Source organism: Caretta caretta, chromosome 20 (genome assembly GCF_965140235.1).
Source record: "Caretta caretta isolate rCarCar2 chromosome 20, rCarCar1.hap1, whole genome shotgun sequence".
NCBI lineage: Eukaryota > Metazoa > Chordata > Testudines > Cheloniidae > Caretta > Caretta caretta.
Window position 1 is genome coordinate 18,714,830 of NC_134225.1, and position 17,250 is coordinate 18,732,079.

The following is a 17,250-nucleotide window of genomic DNA, read 5'->3' on the forward strand; positions in this document are numbered from 1 at the left end:
CACTGCCCGATCTGCACCCCGGAAGCCCTGACTCTCCATTCACAGATGCCTGGCCTGGCACATTGGGCTCTTTGATACCAATTTTAGTTCTCCAATTTGCTTTAAAGTGCCATAGATTGCTCCAAGGGCGACTCTTCGGGAAGTGCGGCAGCCAGGGCTCTCGGAAACAGGCAAAGGGAGGGGTGGAATAGCTCCATTTGGAGGAGGAAAAATAATCACAGCTTCTGACAGATGATATGTTAGTGACGGGCAGTCTCATTCCCCCCCCCAGTAACCCAGTGGTTTGGGCACTCACCTCTGCTGGGGAAAAGCAAGGTCCTGCTCTCACTCCAATGTAGAATGGGATTGAATTTGAAACCCTCAAATTCTCTCTCAAAACACAATCGGTTTCCAGCCCGATCGCACTTGGAACTCCCTTGTGAGAGGGGCTGTACGGAAGGGCTCATCACTTTCATTTTATTCCTGATCAACTACCTTTCATTCACAGGGGTTTCCTCTCTTCCCCCCCCCACCACACAGGGAATTAGCTGGCGTCTCATTATCTGATCCCCTTTGGAAGCAGATTCACACACATGGCAGGAGTTGCCCTGCGGTAAGGAAGGTGTGCACATATCCACACTTTGCGGAGAGTATTCTGCTACTGGCAATCCCCCTGCTGCTAGCGCACTGCACTGCTGCACAGCGGGGTCGGCCTGGCTGTTCACCTGTCCTGCCCCGGCCTCATAAGGCTAGATTATCGATTCAGACAGGACCACTGTGAGTTCCTCATCTGACCTGTGTAACACAGGCCACAGGACTTCCCTGAATCAACTCCTGTTGGAATTGGAGCTGATCCTTTTGAAAAACCTCCCATCTCGATTTAAACAGCGTCAGTGATGAAGAATCCACCACGATGCTTGGTGAATTGTTCCAACGGCTAATTACACCCCCTCTCAACACCCCAGTTAAAAATCTGCCCTTTTTTCCTGTCTGAATGTTTCTAGTTTCAGCTTCCAGCCACTGGCTCTCCTTCGACCTTCGTCTGCTAGCGGGACTCGCCCATTATCACAGTTTTATTCCCCATGTGGGTACTTCGAGACAGGGATCACGGCACCCCTTAACCTTCGCTTTAAGAAGCTCCTTGCCTCTGAGCATAAGGCAGGTTCCCCCCCATTTAATCATTCTCATGGCAACTCTCTGCCCCTCTCCAATTTTTCCCCTTCCTTCTCGAACTGTGGGTGTCAGACCTGGCCATGCTATTCCAGCAGCTGTCGCCCCCCACCAGACACCGAGATAAAATAACCGCTCCGCTGCTGCTTGCGATGCCCGTTTATCCATCGGCCAGACGCCCCCCCACCCCATTGACGCGCGGACACTCGCCCCAACAGCCCACACGCCAGTCTGATTTTATTTTTTTTAAACAAAACTTTATTGGTAATTGTTTCAAATATGTTGACAACAAAGCACACTGTTAAAGAGGAAGTGGGGGCTGGGGGGGTTGTTTTGTTTTTTCCAGTGAAACAAGTTTTGTCGGCGGACACAGATGTGTTTCCCAGGGCGGGACGGATGATACCCTCACCCTCTAGACGGGACTCTCAAGCTTCTTTGTGGAAAAGGGGGATTTGAGGGGAAGGGGGGAGGGCTAGCCACGGGGCTCCCCCCTCCGCTCCTGACAGCGCTCATGTATTTATAATATATATAATTTATCTATGAAACCAAAAGAAGCTCACACACCTTCGCCCCGGAGAGAAACAAGAAATTCAACCGGCTGGTGAATACACACAGTGGGAGACAGGCTCGGGGGGTCAGGACAGGACCACCCCACTGATGCACTGCATTGGGGGCGGGGGGGTGGGGGAGGGAGGATAAGTAAAGAATCAGACAGGAAGAAAAGTAAATGAACAGAACAAGAGCCCCCCCCCCCCCCCCACACACACACCCACCTTCCCTCCTCCCAAATAAAGCAGGATCATGGCTAGGTATCAGCACCCTTCCCCCACCCCCTCCAACCTGACCACAGATCTAATGGAGTCGCTTCCTGGGAGTGTGGGGGGGTGGGGAAATCAGGGCCTAGTTGGGATCTTGAGTTCCTTGCCCCCCCTGCCCCCCATTTGCTGGTATCTCCTCCCGCCTTGTCATCTTAAAATGTAAATCGAAAGCATAAAATCGGAGGTACAGAATGGAGCCCCAGGCTTTAAGGTTATTTCTGCAGGGCACCATTTGGCCTATGGGGGGAAGGAGGGAGGGAGAAGAGTGTACAAGCCCCCACTGACCTGGGCGAAAATAACCAAGTGCCCCAGAACCAGATCCTCCTGCACCCCCCACCCCGACACACAAGAGGACAGACCAAAGAAGGGGTGAGGGTGGGGGGCTGCTCACATTCATAGCCCAGATTCAAAAAGCAGCATTTTATTTCTAAGGGGAGCTAAAAATCCAAAACCCACCAGGGAGATCCCCTCTCCCAGCACCTCCATTCCAGCCTGTAACAGACCCCCAGATCTCCCCGCACTGGTGTAAGATACCCCCAAACCAGACACCCCGCAGAGAGCAGTGGGGGTGAGGAAATACAGTCAAATTCTACCTGAAAAAAAAAAACAGATCTCTCTCTCGTTTCCCTCCTTCTTCCTCTTTCCAGAGTGACGGTGGGGGGCTGAGATTTTGTCTCCCCACCAACTCCCCATGTATGTGGGGGAGGGGGGAGCGGGGGGGGGAAGAATTCAAAGCTATTCTGGAAGCCAAGATGTTGTCATGTTGCGATGACAGTGCATCTTTGCTCCACACCCTGCTCCCAGAAGGCTTTGCAAATAGCCATGAAGATCTGGGGGCGGGGGGGGGGTAGGGGGGAGAAATTTGATGGCAAAATATGCCCCCTGCCCCCGCTTCAAAAACTAAAAGCCACCAATAAAGCCGGCCAGGACGGTGGGGGTACAGCACGTGTGGATTAAGAGGCAGTGTGGGGGTAACCGGATCGGTGCGAGGGGGTGGAAAGTAACCAGTGGGAGCTGAGTGTGTGTGTGGGGGGGGATCTGGTTAAACCCCCGGTGAGGGGGGATGATGAGAGCTGCAGGCTTGTGATGGCGGGGGGGAGGAAAGCATGTGCAAGTGGGGGGATCAGGGGTGCGCATGGGAGAAATTAGACTCCTGCCCTTCTCTACTGTCATTTACTTAGTACAGGTTTAGAATAAGGGGTCTCCCGCTCCCCCCCAAACCAGATCCAGGCAAATCCCTACCCCCCACCCACAAAAATAAAATACACAGGCAAGGAACTCGTGTCTTTCTGCTGATCAAAATCAACCCCGCCCCCACCTGCTCCGTGCGCACCCTCCCGAGCGGGGGGAGCGGGGGGAAGGCTGCCGCTGGCCCTAGAACTCAGCAAACTCCTTGGCGCACTTCTCAGTGGTGGAGACCCGGATCTCCTCTTCCTCGTAGTCGTCGAAGTTACTCGTGTCTCCGGGGCCTTTGCACTTTGGTATAAAGGGAGCTTCCACCTGCAAAGGGAGGGGAGGGGGAGGTTGGGGACAAGGTGAGGGATCAACATTAGCATCTCCCCCCCCACTCCTGGGTCTGCTAGGGGTGCATGATCAGGCCCCAACTTTGCAACAAGGCAGGCAAGGATCAGCCCGCCCCCCCCCCCGCCTACTCTCCAGCCAGAAACCCACACACTTTGCAATCATGGAAGGGGGAGCCCATGACCCCGCTTAGGAGCCCATGAGCAGGGCCCCCAGCACTCTTAAGGATACAGGATCGGGCCTCTTCGCAACCAGGTGAGGGATGCAGGATCAGCGCCTCCTCAAGCCCCCGTTTATCTAGCCAGAACCCCCTCCTCTCACTTTGCAATCAGGGAAGGGCAGGGGGTCACGAGCCCCTTGTATCCCCGTAAGAGCCCCCACTTGCATCATCAGGAGGGTTTTAATCAGGACCTTCAGCCCAGCCCTCTCCCACCAGACATGGAAAAATAATGCCATTAGCTGGCAGCAGCAGTAGTAGGCTGTTATCCTCAGGGGGTGGGGACAGGACCTTGCTTTTGCCACCATGTTACAAACAGGTGACTGAGGGCACCCGACTTTAAACCAATGCTGGGTGAGCATATCTCCCCCTAGTGGTTGCACCCAGCCACAACACCCTGCTACAGAGTCCCAGGAACCAATGCGCTCCTAGAGGCCTGGGCACTGATGATCACAGGTTCAATTCCTGCTGACGGAGGCTGCACCAGGTGGGAGTTACCCAGGCTCTCCTCTGCCTGCCGCTGCCCTCCTACCTTCCTCTGGTAGACGGCGATCCAGTCGGTGGTAGCAAACCACTTGTGGTTCTTGATGTCGTTGACCCCGTTCTTGAGGTTGCCAAAGCGTTTGGTGAGGTCCACCTGCAGCAGGTTCCGGAGCAGGTCCTTCAGGTCTGAGCTGAAGTGAGAAGGGAACCGGACCTGGGGTGGGGAGGAGACACAGAGGTCTGGCTATTACCTGCCCTGCCCTGCCCTGCCCTTGTGGCTAGATTCATAGATACACCTAGTAATGTACAGCCCCTAGCACAGGGGGGTCCTGGGCTATGCCTGGGGGCTGAGATACGACCGTAATACACCTAATATGTACATCACCTAGCACAAAGGGGTCCTGCTCCATGACTGGGACTTGTAGGCACTATCATAATTCACCTAATAATAAACAACAAGCCCTTTAAAAACACTCCAGAACAATAGAATCATAGAATATCAGGGTTGGAAGGGACCTCAGGAGGTCATCTAGTCCAACCCCCTGCTCAAAGCAGGACCAATCCCCAATTTTTGCCCCAGATCCCTAAATGGCCTCCTCAAGGATTGAACTCACAACCCTGGGTTTAGCAGGCCAATGCTCAAACCGCAGAGCTATCCCTCCCCCCAATAAGTGGACAAGAAGTGGGGGCGGCTACTGAGGACTGACACAGGAGCTGAAATGGTTCATTAGCAGCAGCCCTCCAGCTCTTCTTGAGCATTTTTCCTCCACAGATCTCAAAGCAGGGCTGCCGCATCACTATCCTCATTTTACATAAGGGGAAACTAAGGCACAGGGAGACGTGACTTGCCCAAGGTCACTCAGCAGGCTGGTAGGAGAACCGCGAACAGAACCCAGGCCTGTTGAGTTCCACTAGGCCACACAACTTTGTTTTTTTAAAACCCCACTAGGTTTAAAGCTGACCGTGTCCGACACGAGTGCTTGGAGATCCTTGGCGAGAAGGCGCTGGGGTGGGCAGAGGAATATTATGGGCTCTTGGTTACTATGGTGATGAGGTGCCTGGAGGTGACTGATGTGTTTAAGGAACGTTTAGTCTTGAAACGTAGCAGGGTTGAGGAGAGTTTTGCAATTCACAACTGTGTATAAGAAAACCAAAGGCACCTATTCCAGGAGTCCCCATGAGAGTTACAGGGAGCCCAATGGTGATGGGGTGGGGGATGCAGTCCATGTGTTGGGGAAGTAGGGGTATGTCGCGAGAGAGGGTCCATGTGTGGGGGACACAATGGGGAGGATGTCCATGTGTTGGAGAACAGGGGTATGTGGCAAGGGAGGGTCTATGTGTTGGGGTGCAGGGGAATGGGATACATGACAGGGAGGATGCCCATGTCTTGGGGATTGGGGGAGCATGGGAGGGAATTAGCATGTGTGGGGTGCAGTGTGTGAGCATCTCTCTGGTCCGTTGCTGAGACTTGGCACCCCACTTTTGCTGGTGAACCCCCCCTCAAAATATCACACAAGTGTCCCCTCCCCCAGCCCAAATACCTTGCCAGAGACAATCTTCTCGTAGATCTGAATGGGCTGGTCCGCGAAGAATGGGGGGTAACCAGCCGCCATCTCGTAGATGAGGACACCCAGAGCCCACCAGTCCACAGCCTTGTTATAACCCTGCCCGGGGAAAGCAGACCAGGGTCACGCACTGAATATTTGAGGTGTGGGGGAAACCACCTGGTGGCCAAGGATCAGCTAGAGATCAGGCAGCAGACAGGCCCTCCCCAGCTCACCTTGCTGAGGATGATCTCGGGGGCCAGGTATTCCGGGGTCCCACACAGAGTCCAGGTTCGGCCTTTCACCCGCTTGGCAAAACCAAAATCCGTCACCTGGAGCCAAAACACAGAGAGGGGAGAAGCTGGATCAGCCCGGGGGCTGTGACAGCAGGAGGGGAAGGGAGGAAGCAGATGACTGATGTATTCTGGCCGTGTTATGTTTCTGGGGGTGTCTTGGCTTTGAGAAGGGGATGGCAACAGAGAGAGACTTAGATAGGCAGGAGGTCACTGCAGGGAGCCAGGAGCCAGCGCTGGGATGGGGACGGGAAGGAGTGGGAGGGGGCGGCAGCGTCACCTCGATGTAGCCCTGCTGGTCCATCAGGAGATTCTCTGGCTTCAGGTCTCGGTAGATGAGATCCAGCGAGTGCAAATACTCGAAGGTCAGGACGATCTGAGCAGCGTAGAACCGGGCGTGAGGTTCACTGCAATGAGGTGGGAGGAGAACGTGGGCATCGCAGACCAGATCCGCCCCCTCTCAGCCAGCCCAGCACCCTCGGCCCCCTGCCGCCCCCACCTTCACCTTCCTTATAGATCCCCAGGCAAGATGCCCCAAACCTTCTAGGCCTGGTGGCCCCATCTGCCCTCGCGCACACATCCCACCCACCATTGCTAGATCCCTGACTCCATTCAGCCTGGCAACCCAGGGCAAGTCCCTCCCAGACCAGCATCTCCCCGCTAGCCTCAACACACACACACACAGGGACCCCCAGCTCCATCCAGCCTGGCCTCATCTAGCCCTGGCATCCCTGCCACTGACTGTGGCTAGTGCTGGCAGAAGACCTCAGCAGCTCTCCCCATGGGGAATCCCTTCCTGACCAGCCCAGCTGGGGATCAGGTCACACCCTGCAGCATGAGGATCAAAGCCAGCGTCGCTGCAGATGCTGCTAGTGGATAAAAGGTCTAGTTCTCTACTGAACTCAATCCCAAATTTACAGCTGTGGAAACTGAGGCACAGAGTGATTCTCCCCCCTTCCCACAAGGAGTGAATGGCAGAGGCAGGAATAGGACGCAGGAGTCCCGACTCCCAGTCCTTCTGCTCTAAGTGCTAGATCCTACTGTCGTCCCTGAGCCAGGGATACAACCCAGGAGTCTAAACGCCACTCAGCTCTAACCATTAGCGACACTGTCCCCAACATCGGCTCCCATGGCAACACTGACCTGAACCTCCCAATCCGCCGTAGGTGGGAGAACATCTCCCCGCCCGGGATGTATTCCATCACCATGTACAGATTGGAGTTATCCTAGAAGGAAATGCAGCAGAAACTGAGGGCAAGGCATGGAGCCACTCCGGCCCCCCGTCAGTGCCTGTGACACCGGGATGAAGCTGCTCACCACACCCCGGCTCCTTTATTAGCCCCATCCTTTTCAGGGCATTAACCCCACATGCCCCAAAGGAGCCTGATGCACTGGCCTGGCTTCCCCATAGCACACAATGCAGTGCACCCGCTGTCTGGGCGATAACAGCCTACTACTGCCACCAGCTGCTGCTGTTACTCCTTTGGCTCAAGGGCCAGAGGGGTTGCGCCGTGGTGCCGAAGGTCCCAGGCACACACCTGCAGTGGGAGTTGCTGCACAGACGCGGCTGGGGAACAGACTCACTAATGAGAGGGCGCAAGCTTTATTTGTTTGGAGTATTTCGTACTAGAGCCCTAGAAAATTCAACCCCTCCCCCTCCTCTGGTTTAGGGGCAGGGATGGGCGAGGACAAGATGGATTTCCCAGCTGTGATGTCTATGATCAAAGGGGAAACCCAACGTGCCGCTAGCTCGGACACCCCAAAAGAGCAGAAGCAGGAAGTGAAACTTGTCAAAAGCAGAGTGTGAAATTGACCAGGCTGGCTCCATCCTCTCTCAGGGCTGCAAAATCAAAGAGCAGCCTCTGAAGTAACTTCGCTGAGCCCAACAAAACCATTCCGCTAGTGAGACCCGACCCGGCTCAGTGATGAGAACATGAGCACTAAGCACCCGCGCATGCGGAGACCACTGCCCCTGCCCTCGAGCCCAGTGTCAGTTTCCAGCTAGCCCTGGAAAGAGGGTCCAGAGCTAAGCAGGACTCAAGTTTCACTCTATAAACTGGGGTCCAAAAGGAAGTTCTTGGAACCAGGTCCAGGACACAGCCCAATATCAGACCTCAACACCCTGCCAATGACACCGGGCAGAAGCTGGAGACCCAGGACGATCTGATCCTGACTGGCCAGCAGAGAAAGTTCACCTGCCTTATTTGGAGTGATGGGCATTGTATGTGTCGTGTATATATTCTGTCTGGTAACTGTGAATAAATTGAGGTTAAGGATATTACGGTGTGAGGCTCTTTCACTCGGAAAAGACTCAGAGAACCCACAGAGTGTGAGGTGATGTCCTGAACCCAGGGAAGGGTGAGGGTGGGTGCTTAAATTAAGGGGGTTACGCCTTGAGCCCCAGGACCAGGGCAAAGGTGGTGCCCTCGAGCGTACGGGGAACAATGCCTGAACCCTGGGGTACCCTAAGGGGATGAAGGGAGCTCAGCCCATCCTTGGTCTCCCTGCTCAGGCAGTTCTGGTCTGCATGACACAGGCCTTCCTGACCCTCTACCATCTAGACAGGCCCCAATGCCCTAGTAGTACCTAGATGGGGCCCAGTCAGCATGTACCAGGACAGACTCCTAGCTCAGTGGGGTAAATCCAGAGCAGCCACATTGATTTCAATGACGTTCTCCCACAGTTACACCCGCGGATTCAGCCACAGGGTATTTATTTTACGCTGTCGTAGGAGAAGCGATTGGCTCAGCGAGCCAGCCTGTGTGACAGCAGCAGCTGGCCCCAGTGCCACTGTGTCACCCGAGAGCTACACAGCCCAGTCCCAAGCAGCTGGCATGGAGCAGGTGGGATATTTCTATTGTAGCAGCTTCCGTGGACAAGGAGCCAGAGATCAAAGCTATTTAACCCTGGAATGATGAGAAGCCCCAAGAAAATGACTCTGCCAGCACTGCCTGCTAACACGCCCTTCACCCTAGCCTCCAGGCTCCCGCAGGAGCTGCAATTTATCCTGCAGCCTCCTCTGAGCTGACGACTCTTCCTCGCTACAACCCACTAACCATAGGCTTACAGACGAGGAGACAGGTCTCTCTTCAGAACCAGCCCCTCTTTAATCAGGCCAGCAACAGCTCTAAGGGACAACTACCTTTGCTCTCCCCCCTACACATAGGGTGTAGCTCACAGGCCACAAGATCCAGGTTAGGGAAGAGGGTCCAAGCCGCATCACTAGGGGCCTGAATTTTAGCTTTCACAGAAACTCCATCAGGAGGAAACGATCCCACGTGATGGTTTCAAAGTCTCCACAAAGCCAATTTTGCATGAAGTTAAGTTAGGACTTCCTCTGAGACTCCCCTGCAAGCCAGACCTCATGCCCTAGGGCCAGCGCATAGGAGCCAGAAACTGAAACTGACTAGGAACGAAAGCAAAACTGACCCGGTTGTGGGGGGAAGTATCACTGTTCAAAACCTGGAGTCAAAAGCAGAACAGAAGAGAGTGAAAAAGGGGAATGATCCAAACTGATTTTTCTTAGCTCCAAACCTGATCCCAGACGTCACGCCAGGAAGTTTTGTTCTCAGGATACAAGAGATGCAGACTGTGCCCTTCGACCCCTTCAGCACAACTTTGGTTTTAAATAGGAAACAAATCAAGGGGATTGTGAGAGTGGGGGGGGGGGGGGAGACACAGCCCAGGGCCGGGCTGGCAAGCGAAGGACACCTACTTTGAAAGAATACTCTAGCTTGACGAGGAATGGAAAGTTGACGGCCTGGAGGATCCGTTTCTCGTTGAGGGTGTGCTCAATTTGTTTCAACTTCACTACCTGGAGAGAAAAGGAAGTAGCAACATCAGATCTTCCTCTGCTGGCGCAGCACCCCCTACGCCTCCCACTCCCCTCTCCGGCGTCCCCACACAGGGTTCAGCCCCAAATCCCTCCCCTACACTGGGGAGTCCACGGCCCCAGGGCAGATCTTTGTGGCAGCTCCCAGCGTCTCACCTTCTGTTTATCCAGGATCTTCATGGCATAGTGATTCCCCGTCTCTTTGTGTTTCACCAGCATCACCCTCCCAAATGAGCCCGTGCCCAGGGTCTTGATTCGATCAAACTGATCCAAACTGGCCGTGTTCTGGAAGGGGGAAAACAAATCTGACTGGGGGGGGACGAGGGGGGCAGACAGACAGACTGGTCCTGGGGGCATCAGGAAGGCATCTGCTCATGACAGTGGGATTTGTACAGCAAGACTGGAGGGGTCTTTAATGACCACAAGGGGGTCAGAGCTTTGGTTTTTATAGCTCACCAGAATGGCAGCCCCCCCAGGGTCATCACTGACTGTGATGGGAGAGCGCCCCCTACTGAGCCCGCCACTCCCTGCAGCACAGCACCCGCTAGCCCCGCACTGGGGTTGTTCTTGAGAACATCCATATGAAGTACATGTCACATTTCACCACCAGAGGGCGCCAAAGGAAACCACCACAGTTTTAAGGAGACACTGACAAGGGATTCCCTGCTCCTTGGGCAGAACCAAACTCCAGTTCCAGACAGGCGACCCGCCCAGCTCCATTCAGTGGGGCTGGTGGGGGCGGGGCTGGGAGTCAGGACTCCTGGGTTCTAGCCCTCGGTCTGTGGGGAGAGGGAGTGAAGTGTAGTGGTCAGAGGGCAGGAGACTAGGAGTCAAAAGCTCTCTTCCTAGTTCTGCCACCAACTTCCTATACCCATGACCAAGTCCCTTTCCCCTCTGGGCCTCAGTTTCCCCATCTGTGCCATGGCGTTAATGACACAGGGTGTGCGGGAGGACTAGCAAAGTGACAGTGCTGCAGAGGGACCAGCAGCTCTGCCTCAGGAATTACCCACAACCACCCCAGGCGGGATTTCCAGTGGGGACAGATCCAGGGCACTGGGGCACTGCGCTGAAGCGTAGGCAGCAAATGGAGGCCCTTTGAACAGGGTCCCTGTTAGCACAACCCCCCTGGGAGCCAATCTGGTGCTGGGCTGGGCTGGACGAGCCTCGGAAGGAGGATGGGGGAGGGGGAGACAGGCTGGATCAGGAGGAGTCCCACATGGTTAGTGTTCCCCTCCCACAGCAGAGTGGAGTGGAACCTACAGAGTTCTTGGCCCTCCAGCTACCAGAGGGCAGGTTGGGGAAGGGGGGAGGGAAGAGCAACATGGTCCACTCAGCCCCACCCCCCCAGGAGCACAAACAACCTCCAGACCATCAGAGGAGGCTGTGTGGCTAGGTGGCTCAGTGACGGGGAAAGAGATCCGGGGGTGACCGCAGGCTAATCAGCCTGGGGCTGCAAAGGCCTTGATTGGGCTGGGGTGGGGGGTGATCTGGGTTGGGGGCACAGTACCTGAGAGGGGCTCTCCCATTTCTTGAGGAAGTCTTCTTTGGCTTTGGCTAGGAACTCCTTCACTGTAAGGGAAAGAGAGAGGGAGCAGCATGAGGAGTCAGGAGAGGGGGGCATTCAGCCTGGTGGACAGAGCTCCCATTTCAGCCCCCCCCCCTCAACGAAAAGGCACGCAGTCAGAAAGCAGGTGAGGATTTTAAACGTATCAGCGGGATGCTGATGCCAGACTGGATACAAAGGGTGGCTCAGCTGGGGATTGGTTAGAGAGAGGTCCATGTTGGGGAGCTCCCGCAACATCCCCACCCCTGCGCTTTCCTCTGGACACACCGAACAACCTTGTCAGGGAGGGCTAATGCAGCCCTCAGCGCCCAGCAAGGGGATGCACTTGTGCCTCTAACCCCCCGCTGAACATGTCACTTGGGGTGCCTGGTCCACGCCCCTCGACACAGAACCTGCACCCCACAAGGAGACACTCGTACAACCCTCCAGTCAAAGGACGTTAAGATGCGTGGATCACATTGCCCTAATGGGAGGATGGGAGATTTCATCCGCAGATCTCAAAGTGCTTTATAAAGGAGGCTCAGTAACACACGCCCCATTTTACAGATGGGGAAACTGAGGCACGGGGAAGGGACTTGCTAAGTGTCATAGCTGGGAATAGAACCCAGTCTCCCAAGTCCCTCTGCTCTATGCACTAGGCTGCACTGCCTGCCAAAGCAGCCTGCACTGTCACAATGCTGCACTGTTTGGTTTGCAGGGGAAGGTTTAAAAAACAAACTGTTCTCTTTGGAATTTCTTAATTTCTAGGGACTTTGGGGTATGTAACAACCTTGTTTTTACATAAATTCAAGGTCTAAATCAACCCCAGACCTCTCTACATGGGGAAATGCCCCCTCCTTCACCCCTGCCAAAAAATTCCAACCAGTTTTAAAACCAGCTGGAGCCAGAGCATCGACCAGGCTCCGACCCCTCCAACCATCGGTTAAGGCGGGCCTGGGCAGCCTGGACCGTGCCATGACTCCAGCCACAGTTCAAAACCGGTGAAAAGTTTGGGGGGAAATTTTCACTGGTCTTCAAATAAATCTCTCTAAAATCTTCAATTGCAGTGAGACAATTCATAGGTGCACTGAGTTTAAGGCCAGAAGGTAGCGCTGATGATCATCATCATTCTAGACTGACCTCCTGCATAACCCAGGCCAGGGGATTCCACCCAGTCACACCCGCATCCAGCCCAACAAACTGTAGTGGAATAAGAGCAGATCTTTTAGAAAGAAACATCTAGCCTGGATTTAAAGACTCCAAGCGATGAAGGATTCACTGCATCCCTTGGTAAGCTGTTTGCATGGTCAATTTCACTCCTTGTTAAAAATTTGCTCTTTATTATTCCCAGTTTGAATTTGTCAAGCATCAACTTCCAACTGATGAATTGTCTTGCCTTCATCTTCCAGATGAAAGAGCCCCTGCTATCAGAAATCTTCTCCTAGTGTATTTATAGATAGTGATCAAGGCACCTTCTCTTTGTTAGACTGAACAGATTGAGCCTCTTACCTCTCTCACTCAGACCTAGTAGATCTTTTCTGAGCCCACTTTACCCCCCACCCCCCATCTGATTTAAAGCACAGACACCAGAATGGGATGCGGTTTGATGATGAAAGGCTAGAAACAGATTGTGCAACTGGCCAGGTGAATTTCCCTGTCCCACGTCAGTCAGATGCAACAGAACATTAACCAAACAGCATCAACTGTGAACACTGGTAACATTTTTAGACAGTAGGACACATTTATTTGAGTTTTCTGTTGACAGCGTCCCTTGAATTTCCTCAGCCTGCCTGTCTCAAGAGACCGAGGATCCAGAATCCTCTTACTCTGGGGCTGGAAAAATGATCTTAAGTAATAGCATAAACCGCTTGTGAAAAGGGTATCACATCAAGCATGTGGCCTGCATAGAGGATGACAGCTTACTAGTGCTGCCAGCTAATAGAGATTACGCCTTCAGGTGACGTGGTAGAGGACCTCACGTGAACACTGAGAATCCTGGGTTCAAACCCCACCAGGACAGGGTTTGCTATAACATCACCCCTGCTGAGAACTAAAAGATTATCCCAGAAATCAGAACTCTCACACTGGAGTAGTTATGGGGGACAGATTCTCCCACAGGTCATGCTGGTGTAACCCCCAAGGTACCAGGGCGATGGGGGCACCCCCGGCAGAGTTACACAGGTGCCACAAAAGAATTTGAACCCACAGTTTTGATATTTACTAACGGAGACCAGATCATGAAGCAAACCCCTCAGGGCAGCAACATAACTAAGAGCTGCACTCATCTCCTCCAGACAATTCACTGAGAGGGTGGTGAAACACTGGAATGCGTTACCTAGGGAGGTGGTAGAATCTCCTTCCTTAGAAGTTTTTAAGGTCAGGCTTGACAAAGCCCTGGCTGGGATGATTTAATTGGGGATTGGTGCTGCTTTGAGCAGGGGGTTGGACTAGATGACCTCCTGAGGTCCCTTCCAACCCTGATATTCTGTGATCCTATGATTCAGTCTCTTGTCCCTTTTCCCCTTCCATCCCCCATCCCCCTCTGAAATCAGTCTGTTCCTTGGTCCTGCCTCGGACTTTACACATCTCATACACTTCCCCTCGTAGCCTGCTCACCCCTGAGGAGGAAGCAGCTGGGGGTGGTTGAGTCCCAGGGACAATGGGACCTGGATTGTGACTCAAGAGACCAAAGTTCAATCCCCAGCTCTGCCTATAGCTCCTTGTGTGACCTTGGGAGATTCACTTCCCTCGCCCTGCTCCGTGCTTCGGTGTCCAGATCTGTGAAATAGGGATAATACTCTCTTGCCTCACTGCAAGGATCGAGTCTGTTAATGACCGTGAGGGCTCAGATTCTATGTCAATGGGAGCCATACAAACCCCTAGACTGGTCCACACACGCCTTCCCACCCCCAATATTGATCACCGGCGTTTAACAATCCCATGGGAAGGAACTGCCATCAAGATCACCGTTCAAATCACTGGAGGAAAGAAGAGACCATTCCTGCCCCACCCCAGCCATGTACCCGACACATCCCAAGTCACAAAATTCATTTGTTAGTCTCTAAGGTGCCACAAGTACTCCTTTTCTTTTTCCAAAATTCATTTGAAGACTCACCACCCTCCATTAGGAAATTCTGAGTCAAGGCCCCACCCCTTTCTGGGAGGCTCCTCCCACAGCCCCAGGCTGGAGTGAAAACATGTTCCCTTGGCAACCGCCAATTCCAATTTTTTTTTAATTCAAACCCCTTAATTTTCCTTCTTTCAATTATTTAGTGGATTTAGTGCTGGGATTGGGGCCTGACGCCCAGCCCTGGAGAATGAGGCTTCTGGGTCCCCCTAAAACAGGGGCAGGAGGGCATCCCACCACCCCCCCACACAGATGGGGGCTCGGTCCCGAGGGCCCATCCAATCCTTGGTCTCTCTGCCAGCCAGGGGCCCAGTCAGTGCCCATGGGGTGGTGACACTGGACATCCATGCCGCTCGGACTGACCGAGACCCAAACCCTTTCCAGGGGCCGGTGAACGGGGCATCACAGGAAGCCTCGGGCCAGCCCTGACCTGCCACCACAGAGTACGAGTGACCCCTACTGGGGGCCAGCAGAAGTGACCCATATCCTAGGGGGCAGAACAGGGCCCGGGTCAGGGCAATAACCAGCACCCCCTCAAGGGGAAATTGTCCCATTCCCCATCCCGCCCACCCGCCAGGACCTTCACTCCCACCCCGGCTCACCTCCGGCCTCCATCTTGCTGGCCCAGCCTGTGGCCTCCTCTGCGCTCGGCCTACGGCTCCTCGGCAGGGCCAATCCAGCCGGGCCCTGTGCCTGCCGCTGCAGGGGGCAAGAGAGGCGCTCGCTCTCAGCCAGGGCCCCCGGCGCTCTGCCAAGCGTGGGGCAGACTGACCCCGCCAGGGAGCCGTAGCTGGGGGACGAGGGTGGGAGCCACCCAGGATCTGAGCCCTCCGGGATTCCATAGATGGGGGGCAGGCCAGGGGAGCCAATGGGGGGTGGGCGCAAGGGCTTGGCCCCATGGGGGCTGGCGGGCCGAGGCCAGGGGATCTGCCCCTGCACAGGGCTGGGAGGGCGACAGATTTAAAGCAGAGGAAAATCAGAGCGATACGAGGGGGCAAGCAGACACCCCTTGGAAGCCACACAAACCTCACGGGCTGCAGTTCGGGGCAGGGGCAGCACGTGGCATAAAAAAATCCTTCCCCCTCCCCTCCAGGCGGTGTGTTTGTGTTTGTCCTACCAATGGACAGGCCATTGCTGTCAGAGAGATGGCAGCAGCAATCTCATGTGATGCAGGTTTGCCAGACGGCGATCGCTGCTCTCTGCCTCAGGACGATCGGTGCCAGGCTGGCATTCTTCCCCTGCCTTTCAACCAAATCCCTCCAAGAACCGAGTGTTTCCCCCAAGCCGGCCAATTTCTCTCTCTAGCATCCACTTACCCCTCAAGTTTTATTAAACCAGATCTTTTGCGTCATAGAGGGAGGCTGGTGCAATGGTTAGAGCGCTAGCCTGGGACTTGGGAGATCCTGGCTCAATTCCCTGCTCTACCCCAGACTAACCTTGGGCAAGTCACTTAGTCTGTGCCTCAATTTCCCCATGCTACAGAAGGGGACGAGAGCACTTCCTTGCCTCCCCGGGGGGGTTAGAGGATAAATATATTACCAGTTGTGAGGAGCTTGGATACTATCATAACCGGAGCCAGATAAGGACCTTAGACAGAAGGATAATGCACTTATTGTCCATACATGTTTTATCCCCATTTCTTGTTCGACAGCATGAAAGAAAAAGTAGCTCAGCAGCTCTTAGTCATTTTAAGATCATTAATTTTATCTCCCTCTTCATCAACAAGACAATGCACCTCTGCTACTTACCTAGTTTACTCCTGAGGTCTGCAAAAGCCCCGTTTTCCCTTAACCCTTTTTGTGATTTTCTGCACCAGCTGCCTGGCATGATTCCATTCCGCCTCCTTGAAATACACACCACAATTCAACTGGGATTCCTTCATCTTCACTTCCTGTCCTAAATTCCTAGGCCCACTCCCTCCCATCCCCTGTTTTACTGTAGCTGTTACAGGGGAACCCAGGTAGGCAGCTCACAGCGAGAGGGTGCAGGGGGAAGGTGCAGACCAGGGGAGGGGTCGCTGGTTTGATCCCTCCTGGGACTCACTCAGGCATATCCCGAGAGGTCAGAGGCCCTGGTGGCTCAGTTTGCCCAAAGCCAGCAACCGCCTCAAGGCTCACACAGACTCTGAATCATCCCAGCAGAGCCAGAGGAGGGTGGGCAGCTGTTTACATACTAATCCCGCACCACACCCAGGGGGGCAGATTGTCCAATTGCCACTCCAGGTAGAGCGACTTCCAGCTCAGCCGCACCCTCAGGCAGCCAAAGGGGAGGAGACAAGCACCCACTGCCCTCGCACTGTTGCAGCCCACTGCTAGCCGAGCCCTGGGCTCCCCCTCTCAGTTCTGCCAATGCCCTTCAATCCCAACTCGGTTGCATGTGGCTCTTTTGTGGCCCTGGCAGGTCACTATGTCAAAAGCCCCCCACCTCCCCGGAAGGGGCGAGTCAGACCCCTGGGAAATGGTGGGGTTTACGGTCCAGTCTGGCTCCTGTGATGTGATGTTTGTTGGTGTGAAGGATAAAACCTCTCCCAGCTGCAGCACTTCTGCTGCTTGACACCGCAGAACCTGGTCCCTCCTCTGGCTTTTCGGGTGAGAATTTGGGGCCCCTTGAAGATCTTTGGGGGGGGCGTGTCCCCTTTGCACCCCCAGGAGCTCCCTACAACACAGCCCCATGCCAGGGGCACAGGGACGGCAGTTAAAGGCTCTTGCCACTGAGCCCGAATT

General features: G+C 54.4%; 1 protein-coding gene across 2 annotated transcripts in view; it reads right to left on the reverse strand.

Annotated features, from left to right (window-relative positions):
* Positions 1 to 1,384: 1,384 nt before the first annotated feature.
* Positions 1,385 to 17,250, reverse strand: part of LOC125627830 (cAMP-dependent protein kinase catalytic subunit alpha) — a 69,423-nt gene continuing 53,557 nt past the window's right edge. For both annotated transcript variants that reach the window (XM_075121809.1, XM_075121807.1), the window contains exons 2-10: positions 11,365 to 11,426; positions 10,014 to 10,142; positions 9,741 to 9,839; positions 7,169 to 7,251; positions 6,306 to 6,432; positions 5,969 to 6,064; positions 5,730 to 5,852; positions 4,238 to 4,402; positions 1,385 to 3,467 (exon numbers count right to left, since the gene is read on the reverse strand). In XM_075121809.1, the coding sequence (XP_074977910.1) occupies positions 3,342 to 3,467; positions 4,238 to 4,402; positions 5,730 to 5,852; positions 5,969 to 6,064; positions 6,306 to 6,432; positions 7,169 to 7,251; positions 9,741 to 9,839; positions 10,014 to 10,142; positions 11,365 to 11,426 (1,010 nt within the window). In that variant the 3' untranslated portion in view covers positions 1,385 to 3,341. The remainder of the gene's footprint in view (positions 3,468 to 4,237; positions 4,403 to 5,729; positions 5,853 to 5,968; positions 6,065 to 6,305; positions 6,433 to 7,168; positions 7,252 to 9,740; positions 9,840 to 10,013; positions 10,143 to 11,364; positions 11,427 to 17,250) is intronic.